The 14225-nt window shown below is 39.1% G+C and overlaps 1 protein-coding gene across 1 annotated transcript in view; it reads right to left on the reverse strand.

Annotated features, from left to right (window-relative positions):
* Nucleotides 1-10706: 10706 nt before the first annotated feature.
* Nucleotides 10707-14225, reverse strand: part of LOC112561002 (protein sidekick-2-like) — a 28779-nt gene continuing 25260 nt past the window's right edge. The window contains 6 exon segments of the mRNA XM_025233122.1: nt 10707-11011; nt 11403-11541; nt 11841-11985; nt 12634-12765; nt 12915-13088; nt 13327-13455. Coding sequence (XP_025088907.1) covers nt 10754-11011; nt 11403-11541; nt 11841-11985; nt 12634-12765; nt 12915-13088; nt 13327-13455 — 977 coding nt within the window. The 3' untranslated portion in view covers nt 10707-10753.

A 14225-nucleotide genomic window follows, 5' to 3' on the forward strand; every position in this document is an offset into this window, starting at 1 on the left:
AGAACTGGTTTTAAGAAATCGCAGGTAAGCAGATAAATGTGTCCCAAGTAGCTGAATATTAAATTTTTTTACCATCCTCCTGATCATCATCATCTGCTCTAAGCTTATTAACTGTTGTTGTTTTTGTTTCCTATAGAGTGCAACATCTCTTTTAGTACGTTCATATGTTAGCTTTATTCGAGAAAGACATTTGAAGAAAGACATTGATTACAGTTTTTGCGAATAATGTTAAATATTTTTTTTAAAAAGCAATCGAAAACTAATATTAGGCAAATAAACACAAATCAGGTTAGCCGGGCAGAATAATTTATTAAAAATGTGCAAATAATAATGAGAAAAGGCGAGTTTATATAAAAAGATGTTTACAATGCAGATTTCCGAAAATAATAATAATTATTATTATTATTGTTATTATTATTAAGAAAACTTAAGTAACATATTTCCCTACTTAACAAAAGGTTCGATGCGTTTTACAAAAAGATAAGCACACAAAGAAATACAGACACAAAGTTTCTAGAACACATACAGAAATAGACTAAAAAAAATCACCAAACAAGCGGATAGAGACACGTCACCAGACATAAACACAATATAGAAAAACCTGCTCATGAAGAATGCCGGAACACCTGAGCACTCGTCAGACGCGAATATGATGAAAAAGAAAACTAAGGAATGAGAGATCTCACAAAGAGTGCTTCTCAAGCACGGACCTTGGCTTAACTTTAGTCATCTCACCGCTAGCAATCACAGGTCGTCTCTATATACTTGCTCACAGACAATCGAGTTTAATAAGAGGAGATGAGTGGAAGAGAGTGAGTGAAGGTTTCCCGAAACTAGAAGGTAGGAGTTCTGTCGTCAGTGCTTACAATCATAGCGACTACAACCAGTTCCCCAGCGCCCTCCCACTCTATCTGTAACCTGCTGCAGTCAAAGAAAGTATTGAACTCTCCTCTCATAGCAGAATTAATTTTAGTTTTTGTTTTGCGGCTTGTTTTTTTTTTGTTTTGTTTTTTTTGTTTTTTGTTTGTTTGTTTTTTGTTTTGTTTTGTTTTTTTGGTGGGGGGGGGGTTGCTTTTTTGTTTTGTTTTTCACCATTTCTTGGGAATGGCGAAGACCTCCAGCAGGACTGAGTGAAGCAAGGTTGATGAAACTACTTTCCGATCGTCATGTCTTGTAAGAGATCATCACAATATATATGATGCTTGTGTAATTCCCTCGCAGACCATTTCCTCCTCGCTACGTCGACATAATACTCGTAAAAAACACTTGTGATTGCTATCCTGAGTTTTCTGCTTCTTCGTCTACCAAACCCCAAACTCCTCTCTACCAGAGATATGCTGCTTTGCAGATGCCATCTTAGTTTACTTTCATCAACCGAACTTACGTGGTGATATGGCAGTGGCCTCTATAGTTTGATATCCACAAAGAAACGTGCAAAGAAACGGTTTTTTTTTTTTTCTTCACCTTCGACGTCATTGGCTACAAATTAAAAAGTGGAAGTGACGTCAGTAACCAAATTTCGCGATTCAATTTTCTGCATTACGGACACTTCCCCCGCCTTCACAAATCAGGTTTTTTTTTTTAAAGGAGGAAATAATCAACCTCTTTACAAAAACTGATGATTGAAGCTTGGCTGTGCAGTCATTTAAGGACGGTACATTGAAAGAAATCGGAATAATACATCAGGGTCCCATAACGAGACCAAGCGTGGACAGTAGCAATCCATGCGACATACTTCCCAGTCTTCAGAGTGACACAGGATTCCCCTTTCCTGCCATCCCCTTCAGGTCTGACAGTTTTACGGGGCAAACGGGTTATTAAAGTTAGCCTGAAAATTAAGTTTCTGAACTGTGATTTTTTTTAAGAATATTGATCAATGTTGACTTACAAACTAACTTTGCTAAACATCAGCATTCAATCAAAATATTTTCGGCATGTATGTGTTGGGATGGGAGGGACAGGCCTGACGAGAGGGGGGGACAGGGGGGTCTGGTGTACCCGGGCCCGCGGCTGTCAAGGGGGCCCGGCCTTGGTCAGTGGATTTTTTTTTCTTCTTCTCCTTTTCTTTTTCTTTTAAAGAAAGGTCTAAGGACAGAACACACAAGCATTACACATGCAGAAGTTGAGTTCGAGTGTAGATATTGAGATTCGAATTGTAAACATACATTATATACTGGGAAAATAATTTACGATTACAAGTACAAGGGGCCCGGAGAGGTCGTCTGTCCCGGGGCCCGGGCTGGCTCTCGGCGGCCCTGGGGAGGGAACCTTCACTTTTTTCGTAATAATTTCCAGTTTGGATTTTTATTTTTTCCTCTCCAGGTTCTGGCTTCCCACACGTTTTCTGTACTGAACTTTTCTTGTAAAGGCCACTGGATTCTGTTACCAATATTCTGTGGTCTCAAGAATTTATCACAGAATTCGCCTGCTCTCTTCCTCCGGCACTAAGATCATCTTCATAGCTCATTTTCTGCACCTTCACCAGAACATTTTTATCTACAACTGCACTTCAATTTTTTTTTTAACTTTCATTTTCTTCTCTCTCTCTCACACACACACACAATATTGCCCAAGCAATCCTGGTGGTTAGTGCTCTTGACTAAGGAGTAGTTGCGAGATTGCGTTCTGTTGAAGACCATCGACTTCAAAACTCCCTCGATGCAACCAGCAGCGAAGGCTAAACTTTAATGAAGGTATTTTGTTTAGATTGGTGTCCTATGACAACACCCACTCAGAGTTTAGTGGTTTATAATAACAACATGCGCAAACCGGATCTGCGTATATGCGGGGCAGCTGATGGTGTGAACATTTCATGTGAACCACACGATTTCAGCTTCATTGACATTGATAAAGAGCGATTGGAATCAAAGAGAAGTTCTGAGTGGACTCTAAGTCGCTTTCACAGTTGACTGCTCTTGCCGAAGTAACCATTTCTGATGGTGTGTCGCAGAAATAAAGCAAAACGATCAAAACGAAGAGCAACAGCCTGCTTTATGCATGAAAGAGTCCGGCACAGTCTGTGTCTGGCTCTTCCATCGTTAGTTGGGTTTTGGTGGAGAGAATATCTGTCGGCTGCTATTTTTTTCGAGACCATTTTTCCCGAGTGAGGGGTAAAATGGACTGTAGAATAATGCTGTTTTCACTCATTTCAATTGTAGGTGTGTACTCACTTACCTGAGTATAAACAGCAGACAATCAGCTCAACCATAATGTCAGCTCAAGAGTATTAATAAATAACTAGTTTAAAACAATAATGTGATGACGTACTTCTTGGTGTTGAGAGCCAATGCCGGACATGTAGGATACAATGGGACGAGGTGACAGTAAAAAGGACAACCAACTACTAAGGACCCTCACTAAGACAGATCAGCAACATGACCTCAGTCATCGAAGACAGCAATGGCCACCTTCTCACACAAAGCAATGCTATACTCAACCGATGGACTGAATTCTGCAAAGACCTGTACAACTTACAGCTGAAGACCAACACAGATATCCCTAAAACAACCAGGCTAGAGACAGTGAACCTGCTGATCTACTATTCCTACGGGAGGAGGTCGAAAGAGCTATGCACAGTCTGAAGGGAGGAAAGTTGTCAGGCGTTGATGATTTGTCAGCTGAGCTTTTAGAAGGTGGGGAAACAGTCAAGCGACGAAAGCTGGTCTTCTTTGGCCATGTGACCCGCCACGTGCGTGTTTTCACATACTGTCATGCCCACAACAGGATCTTTAGCTGATTGAACACAGCTCATTAATGTGAAATCCTGACATGAAATGTCGACTTCATACTGTTGAGTTTTCTGTCGACACGAAGTGATTTTCTCATCGCTTGCAACTACATTTTTTTTTCTCACGCCTTTAGACACTAACCACCGGGAAAACAGACAATACTCCCTTTTCTTCTACCTTTTTCTTTATTATGCCAATCGTTAATACAGCAGCGATCTCCCTTTTCCCCCCGTGCCGTTAACTTCGTTATGTCTCGGTAAAGACCAGTGAATGACAGTCATGCCTCAAGTTTCTGCTTTGTCCGATTGTGAACTACGTGCACTGAATATTGGACGAAATATCGTCAATAATCTGAAGTCGTCGGCGGGAGAGGGATAGACGGACAACCACTGACAGTTCGCTGCCCTTGTCAGGCACTGGTCAACATGGGACCCCCTGCCTTCTATCTTCGTATTTTCTAGCCGGATGATGAGTCTGGTGTCACTTTTCTCCGGGGACTGTCGAGGACAACTGTTTCATCAGCTAATCGTCTCCTTCTTTCCTTCTGTTCTGCTCAGCAGCGGGTGTCTGAAGTCCGTCCGTGAGCTGATATTGCACACACACACACACGAAAGCTCTTTCTTTCTCTCTCGCTGACGGACTACCCTTTCTGCATTGCGCGCCCAAACAACTGCTGTTGTTAATTAACCCTCTCCCGCAGTTCAACGCTCATGATTTGTAAGAACAGTGCTCTTCACCTAGTCCCTTTAGAGTTTCATCAGACTCCTCCATCTCAATCAGTCTGAAGAAAAGGGACAACAAATCCCAGAATGACAAAGCCCAGGGAGAACGAAGCGACGGGATGGTGAGTGGCATCAACCGGTTTTCCTAAGGACAGAGAGTGGATGGGTGATGGTGGTTCAGGAGAGGGAAGTGTCTCGATCCTCTTTCATCGATGTTAGCACTGGATGGTCACTCATCTTCGTGTCCTTGAGAACCGTTAGGAGCTATATAGCTGAATGGTTAATTTCAAGCAGTCAGTTAAAATGCCATTGAAATGAGATGTTTAGCTGATTGCTACGCGTTAGCCATCTAATTAGTACTCAGCTGTGTATACCTAGCCTATGTCTAGAAGTCAGAAGGGTAGGCACTATTCCCGCCATCAGAGACAGCTGTCTTCTTCGTAGAGGACATCAACACACGCGCAGATGTATTCATTTATGTAAAGCGCGTTGAGCTCGGCTGGAGCTGGGGGAAGACATTATAAATAAATTGCATTATTTTTCTTTGTTGCGGTCGCATGGTCCTCAACATGGACTCACTTTTATATGGCAGTCACCGTATGTAATGCATGTAGGCTTTTTTTTGGTGAAACCCATTCAGTACCACACACTTTGACCCCGCACGTGCTGTATGTATGTTAGAGTGTGTGCACGCACATGAATGCCCGCTCCACCTATGGTTAAGACAGCGTTGTTCATTGGGGCTCTGGGGAAAGACGAGATGTTGATTCGCCATTCTTTTAGCACTGCCCCAACTCAGTGAATGATCACGTGTCAGGTAATTGGTAATTCGGTACATTATTTCCCTCCTCGAAGCAACGTGGGAAAAGAAGCCTAGCTGCATTCCCATCCTTTTTCCCTTATCGAGGTGATCAATACTACATAAAACATTTTGGATTTACAAATTTGATTTTGCAATGTATATAAAATACATTTCCCAAATCGATGTCATTCCGAGAATCACTGCTTTTTTGGAGATGGCGAACGAACTTTTCTTTAAATTATAAACCTTACAGATGGAAACGCAATGGACCCTTGTTTCGGTTGCATGAGAATAGCTAAAGGTGTTAAAAATAAAAACCTGAAACACTAAAGGATCTATAAAACTATAATATTGATTTATTTTCATTTCGACGGAAACTTATTGTGACAGAAATCCTAACCACCTTGATAGTGAATCTTACACGTCCAAAGGAAGGGGGTGGGTGGGATTTAATGTTTTAACGCTGAGCCAACATCGAAGGCTATACCACAGCAAATATTCAGCCCTGTAAACAGATGTCACATGTAGAGAAAGAGCATGGTGCCCGAGACGAGATCTGAACCAAGGACAACTAATCCTCGCAGAACTGATGACAAAAAGTCCAGCTGTAAGGACTGCTCAGCCGATCCTTTGTAAAGACAGCACCACTGTAAGCTGTGTAAAGATCTGGCCCAATCAAGGAAGGAAAATCAGAAAAACAAAAACAGTTTACTTACATATATAAGAGACATCTGATTAAGAGAAAAAATGGACATAATTAGTAGATGTGAAGTTTAGGTATCGACAGATGTGGAAGAAAGTGGGGAAAAAAAAGACCTGTATATTGACCTTCGAACTACACTTTTTGGCAATATGAATGTTTCATCTCCCTCCACTTGTACCATAAGTCATTTATTGAAAACAATATTCAAGCGAAAATATTTCCTTTTATTAACATTCTTCGAAGACATCAAATCCGTAACAAATAACTGAAAACAATCAATAAATTAAAAAAAACACTGGCCTGAAAAAGTTTAGATTTACTTTAATATTCATTGATCAAAATAAATTAAAATCAGGTCTGTAGTCACACTAGACTGAAACTCAGCATACACGTGCAAGAAGTGGCAGGACCTTGCTAAGCTGCTCTATAGTTCGCTCTGTTGCAGAAGTTACCACCTGCACACAAAGGCTGATCGTGGGATCATATCAATAAAATCAAACTCATGAGAAGTCTTATGCTGATAACTGTAGAATGATAACTGTTCATTAGAATGAACAAATCGACAACTGATAAACACAAGTTCTAAGATCCATGTCCTCCAATAGCGACGATAAAAAAATGCAGTGGGGAAGTGATCAGGGCTGGAGCACAGGCCTTTGTTGACACAATGGAGTGGAAATGCACGTGCAATCACACACAGAGTATCAAGGTGTCTTGAACCAGAAACACTACATTCAATCATATACAGATATACCTGTTATACAAAATATACAATGCACAAGTTTTCTTGGAATCAGAAGCAGAAGACTTGGCGTGGTGCTTCCCTGATGGCCACTGATCATGTTCACCCTTTGCTAGTTGACGAACAAATCCAGAAAATCCTTTCTCTCTCACACACACACACATGCGCCCCATTTTTTTAATGCATTCACGAACATAAGGGTCTTCAGGCGATCGTGAACGGCTTCAATAAACGGGAAGAAACGAGCCTTCAAAATCACACCAAGATAAAGTGCTACCAGCAGCAATGCAGCAATAATTGTGCTTTCTACAATGAGAAAATATTTTTAAAATGCAGCTAGACCTACAAGCAATGCCATGGTTAAAAACACTCAAGAGCAGGCTAAAATGTGTCGAGAATACTTGCGGTAAACACTTCTTCACCAGAACTAGAAACTCAAGAAGGCATGAGCAGGGTTTATGAGGCCTGCTGTTGTCTCACACACACACATTCTGCATGCACTACCACCTTACCCATCAAACCTAAACCCCCTTTCCTGCATCTTGAGGTTGGCTTCTCAAATATCCACAATGCTAGCCATTTACACCTAAACTGATTTACTTGTGCACTTCACACTCAAAAGCACTGGTAGCCGCCTATATCAAAGGTAATATTATCTTTTATAATGTTTACTTGTTAGGGTTTTGATCGACACTCTCTCCAATAATAGGCCAAAATTTAGATCTGTCTATACCTATTGTTGTGCTAATAATTCTATTATGTAGATAATGTCGAGACATCCAATCCCTAGCTGGTCACTTTACAGGCGCACTCCCATTATAATGCCTTTTATCTTGACAAACAGATCAATTTAGGAAAAAAGATGGGCATTTTCTTTCAAGATTTTCTTTATTTTTGAGGACAATTGCAAATAACCTAGAACTATTTCACAGATTTTCCATGCAGCTTCTACCTTATTTTTTCTGGAATGTTTCTGGATTTTGTCTGAGTTCAAAAGTGATGTTCTGAATTCCAAGTTGCATCATAAAAACATTTTCTGAAGGCATAACAATCTGAAAACTAAAACTCAATAGGAGGAAAAGTAAGGCCAATCATTCTTGACATCATCACATTAGGAAAAACAAACTGATACTGCTTTTACCATGTGTGATTTGCCAAAAGTTTGCTTGGGCTTTGGTTCAAAGCTGTAAGAAGCTTTGGATTGATTTACTTTCTGGACATGTATTGCCACATGAATATGACTCAAGTGTACACCAATCAACATGCAAACTATACCATTTGACAATCATCTGGGCTGTTGCACACATTCATTACATTTCTTACTTCTAAAGCAATCCATGATTTGATGAAAAAAACCTATAACCTTTTGTTTTTTCACAACAGTAGTCAAAACGTGAAGTCACTAGCACACACCACATCATCAACAATGTAAACAATCTGTATGATAAAATCATCCCAACAAACATAGGCCTTCCTTGCATAACAACAACAAAAATTCCAGTGCTGTAAAACAAACTAATAATGAAATTCCAAAATTTGAGATTGAAAAAGTAGGCCTCCACTGCTCAATACAATACTCTAAACAATAACAATGAGAAAAATAGGAGTAAAATGAAAAAATACAGGAGTCAGGGGATGTTTGTGATGGTGGTTAGTTATGCTACTCAAGAGGAAACTGAAAGTAAAACTATCTTGGTTAAAGCCTTTTTTATTATTCTTACAGTGAAAACTCCTATTGACCCCAACTCACCAGTACACATTGTTCTTTTAGAGAAAGATGGAAGTGTGGGATATGGATATATACCTTCTTACTACATTGGGGTAGTGGCCATGGGATGGGGATGTTTGGAGTCTGCAAAATCACACTTGCTCCTGGTCAAGAATCAATGTAAGCATCTAAACTTATGGCTGTGTTCTCCGTCTAAACTGAGAATGCTTTGTAAACCAGGTAACATTAGAATTAAATGTACCAATGAATTAAATAGGACCCCCCCCCCCCCATTATGTGGATGTTTTCAGTCTGAATCTTTTATATCAAGCACATGTACTAAGCACACAAATAGATTGTATTCACTCTCCACTGTAAAATCATGGGTTATTTGTTTTAATATTTTTTATTAACTAGAAACACAAAAAATCTGTTGGACTGTTCCAGTCCAGAGAGAGGGAGGGATAAACCAAAGCACCAAGTGCCAAATGCACTTCACTCCCCTTTTATTCTCCCCCTTTGATGTTGCTAACCCTGCATAGTTCTGTTGTACTGCTTGTTTCATATTAACATGCAGCAATTAAAAAAAAAAAATCTACTGACAGTCTGCACACAACCCTTGCTGCCAACTGTCTAGCATTACTACAAGCACACCATTGTCACAACGGTGAAAGAGATTAACTAAACTCTTTCACCTAATCTTGCTCCACAAGTCAACTCTCAACAAATCTAAAAGATAAAAAAAAAAAAAAAAAAAAAAAAAAAAATTTTAAGTGGAAAGGCAGTTACAAGACCTGCTTAATTCTGAACATAAGCATCCGATGTGAGATTTTGCATAAAGGATGTGAATAATACTCAGCAAAATGATGAGAGCAGATGTCCTTTAATATAATAATAATCACAACAGAACTTTAATTATTTGTTCATTGTATATAACCTATAAGTATTTCTCATGCATCATTGTTAGTTTCTGAGGACAATAAAAAAAAAAATCAGAACAGGATGGGTGTTCATCAGCTTTGAGCACACTTCAAATTCACTGGTGTTCATGGTCATTTGTCTAGGAAGTTTTTCTATCACAAAGGAAATGGGGCAAGGGTTTAAGTTGTCTCTGTAGCTCTACAAAAGGGATCAGCCCCCTCTGAATATATGTGAATATTACCAAGATTTAAAAGATCAAAATAAGCACATGGTTCATCATTGATCACTCTCATTTAGCACAGCATAGGATATCCCTGGTGAGACTTTTTCATATAAAAATAAACATAAAATTGCAATTCTTCTGCGATAAATAATGATTTAGTTTTGTGCGGTTTTGTCCGTGACCTGAGAGCTGCCAATCACCTGTAGTTTATCTTTCATGCATATTTCTATTGACTATTACCAAAACATAACAACCCTTCTCTTGTATTTTATGATAAAATAACAACATATGCGGCTAAAGAGAAATAAATACACTATGCTATACACAGACTATTCCAGGAATGTGCCCTGATAGTAAGTAGTTGCCCCTGCTTATCAGAATCACAAAATCTAAAACTCAGCCCCCCTACTCCCCTCAAAAAAATCCAATAAAAAGGCCCTAGGCTGCTCACTGTAAATCTATCAAACAGGTGAATTGCGGTACGTAAAAAAATGCCAACTCCCCTGATAATTTCTCTTGCATACCAGGTAAGCCTTAAACTGCTCTTTTAAAATTCATACCACATAGAATATGACACAATGAAAGTTTGTTTGCACACTGAAAAAACTACTTGCATTTTCAATCTGAAATTTAAGGTTTTCCCTGATTTAAAAAAAAAAGTCTTATGGCTGCTGCACCAGGTAGGCTTTTTTTTCCTGATGAATGATGGTTCATCAGAATGGGCAAGGCACACAAAGCAAATAATTTACATACATGTACGTAAAACATCTCTTGGACATTGTGGTTGACTGATTAATGACATTTAAACATTTTTCAATGGTGACAGTGTCATTGCACCATAAGCAGAATATCAGTTGCCACAAGATGCTTAATCGCTGTCATGTCAAAAGAAGAAATCCTTCCTGCAATGGTATCACAGGTTGGCACAGATCTGGCAATCACAATCCTGTCAGCTGTTCACATCCACAGCAAAGAGCACCATCCACTCAAATATTCATCCCAACAATAACACAACACAGTTCTGTAATATCCACTAAGCAGCAATGAATGAAGTCTTTTTCTTCTGAAAGACACACTCCTGTTGTTCTCATCAACACTCGAGTGGCAAATAATCTCACCAGAGAACTCTTTGGACAAAAATCACAAACAAGTATCCAAGCTACTCACACAACAGTAGCAAGACAGTTGCAGGTCAACCGACTCATTACACAAAGGATGAGAAGCCGGTCATTGGAGTCCTTGCCCGGGCAGTGTTGTTCATCATCAGCTGCCCATTGTGTAGCCCAATGGCATAATGGCTGCTGTCTGCCTCACTATCAGTGTACACATAAGCATTATTGGAGTTTGGGAAGCGCCACGACTGGCGCACTTGGTCATTGTTTGCGTATACCATGCTGAAAGCTGGTGGAGGTGGTGATGCAGGCACCTTTTCACTCTCAGCATCACTTTCCTCATCACTTGGCTAAATAAACAAAATGTTTCTGTTATAAAACAACTATGACATCAAAATATTACATAGCACCATGCAAGCCATAATCCACACTAAAAAGAAATTTGGTAGAAGACATGGTATTGGATGGAATACTATGATGCATTCTGAAACTTATGAGTGACGCTCAAAAACAACCTCTCATGTAAAATTGATGTATGTGCTGTAAACATTCAACAATATTCTTCAAAAGATGCAAATACTTTATTTAGTTCTTTTCATACCCATAACAACACAAAGGGCAGAACAAATAAGCAGTGATTTTAATGGGGTTCACATGAATTTCCCAGAGGGAAGGTGACAGCAACATAATGTCCAATTAACTGATGAAAAATAAATGGTTGATTCTACAAGCCATACATACCTCTGTGGAGTCCTCTAAATCAGAGGGTTTATCAGTGACAGAGCTATCACTATCATCAGGTATGGGTGGCTTGGCCGTCGACATAGCATCATCGTCATCTGAATATGCAACACTAGCAGGACTGGGTCGTGGTGGTGTCCTGTGTGAGGTACAGTTATAAATAAATTTCTACATGTAAAAGAAACATAATCTAACTTTCTTCATTCTTTTTCTTTCTTGTCAGCATTTAAAGAAGTCATTCAGATTATTAATGCATCATTATGGATGTCTTAATGTCAGCAAGGGTGCCCATCAGAAATGCCTTAACTATCATCACCTCCTTCAGGGCATAAATACTGCAGATACAAAACAAATCATTCCTGCATGTCAGTTATTATTTAATGCTTTCAGTATTTTCCTTTCAAATCATTTTTGTGTCAATTAATCAAAGTTACATACCTCGCATAAATATTCTTGACTGTTCCATTCCTCTGTGCTGTATTTCTAGTAGAACGTCTCAATTCATAAGTAGGAAAGCCACCTTCTTCTGGTTCTGAAGGTTCAGACATAACAGTTGTAGCAGTCTGCGATCTCTTCATTTCTTCTGTAAATGAGCAATAGCAAAAAGACATATATATATACACACACAGACAAGCTTGCGCGAGAAAAAGTACTTAATGTGAAAGCAGATCTGAAGTCCGCTGTGGCATGAGTTAGGACTGAATGTTAAATGTGTCTCCTTGAACTCTGGGAGCACCGTGTATTATGCAAGAGTGCCTATACATGTGTGCATGTCCCCAGGTATATTCAAGTATGTCTATGCATGTGGTCAGTGGTGGAGCTGATTATGTATGGGGAGTATAACTGTATGCAAGGAGGAGTGTGTGTACACACATAAGCATACACATGTATTTGCACATGTATGTGGGAGGGGGAATGTGGTCTCATGTGCATGTGCAAGGAAAGGAATTTACCTTTTCATTTTCTTATGCATTTTATTTTCTTTGGTAGTGCATCTGTGATTGTATGTGTGATTGTATTTGTGAAGTGTCAGCCATGAATAAGACCTGTTCCTTGTGTAATCTTACTCGCTGAATAAATGAATTCTTAAAAAGCCAAGCATGTAAGTAAACAGACCTGAGAGACTAAAAAGTTCTTACCTAATGCACCAAAAAAAAAAAATTAGTTTAATTAATCCATGCTTGATAGCATCAAAGCAAAGCGGTCAGTCAAACTTCTGATATCTACTCACTGTTATCCCTTCTTCGTCGAGTCACAAGGCACAGAAGTGAAACTATGACAAGGATGATGATGACACCTGTGAGTGCTATGATCACCAAGAACCACCACTCCGTGTGGAAAGGCTTTGCTACCTGAGGTAAAGCTGCAAAAACATTTTATTCTTATCAGACCATGTTAGACACTGCACAGTTAACAAACATCCAAATCAAATTACTTCAGAATAAAAGAGTGCCAAAGTTCTGATGATGGCTTATGCAGTAAAAACAGTGAAATCTCTTGACAAAAGCTTACCCAGACCAGGGGTGACAAAAACATCGGATGGCACACTAGGAAGACTTATGCCTTGGTCGTTGATAGCAATGACACTAAACTGATAGCTTGTTTCAGGATTCAAGAGTGTCAGTGAAATATACACTTTAGGTTCTCCTGTAATCTCTTGCTGAAGTGTCACATATTCACTTTCATCTGTAAGAAAATGTGGATAAAATAAGCAAAAATATGGCATTTTACAAAAGTAAATATTGTTGTTAAAATTTGTGTGTAGACACTTATGCATTTCTGACATAATCATTTTTGGATAAGGGAGGAAGGGGAGGATATGGTTTCAAGTTGTTCAAGACATTCAAGAGAAAGCAAGAGATGCATGTGCCTCCCTCTATTTGCACAAATACATCCACAAAATAAAACATCCCCTTTTGCTCACCTGCTTTCTTGGTTTGAATACAGTAGCCATAGATGGGCGACCGGCCACTGTCCCCATCAACCCACTGAATAAGCAGTGTGCCACTGTTGTGCTCACTAACAGTGGGTTTACTTGGAGGACTTGGAGAACCTGATGAAACAGATAAAATCTTGATGACAGATCAATCGAAAAGATTAATGCCCACCCACTGAACTGGAAAGTGATGTATGCTATGAAGAATTACCTATGATATTTAAGTAAAATCCAAGTATGTTGACTAATGGCAGTAGTTTTACAAGCAAAAAGGAAGTCTTGAATTCAAAAAGCAGATTAAAGTAATATGTACCTTATGGATAAATAAGACAAAAACAAAGCAACAGAACTGTCTGATTTCAGTTTGAGTCTCATGAAAAAGTTCATAGTGAAGGAGCCCATGTGTCAAAAACTACAGATACAACTACCTTATTCTGTGTATATCTGCTGTAACTAAGATTTCTCCTGATATAAACATCCTAATATGATTTCTTTTTTATTTTACTTTATTCTTTTTTAAGTATAAGAAAAAAATCATGCTTTAACTCAGACTGTCAATCAGAGTTGCCAAAAAAAAATCCAAATAATAATATATGAAAATCCTTTCTTGTATAACAGAGTGGTGGTGGGGTTATGGTGTAACTTCCACACACTCAGAGACTGCAAATGTACTACCCTTTTATTTAATGGATTTGGACAAATTCCACAGCAGTATTCCCTCTACATTGTTTTAGTGACACATGACAAAGCACCATGGCTTTCTCCCCCCTTTCTATGTGTTGCCAACCAGATCTCCAACATTGTCCTTTATATACCCCTCACAAAGCTAAACTTTTTGCAATGCTCCTGTAGGTTCATGCCAGTTAGCACTAAGAGCACTAATCAGT

This window comes from Pomacea canaliculata, linkage group LG1, assembly GCF_003073045.1.
Source record: "Pomacea canaliculata isolate SZHN2017 linkage group LG1, ASM307304v1, whole genome shotgun sequence".
Classification (NCBI taxonomy): Eukaryota; Metazoa; Mollusca; class Gastropoda; order Architaenioglossa; family Ampullariidae; genus Pomacea; species Pomacea canaliculata.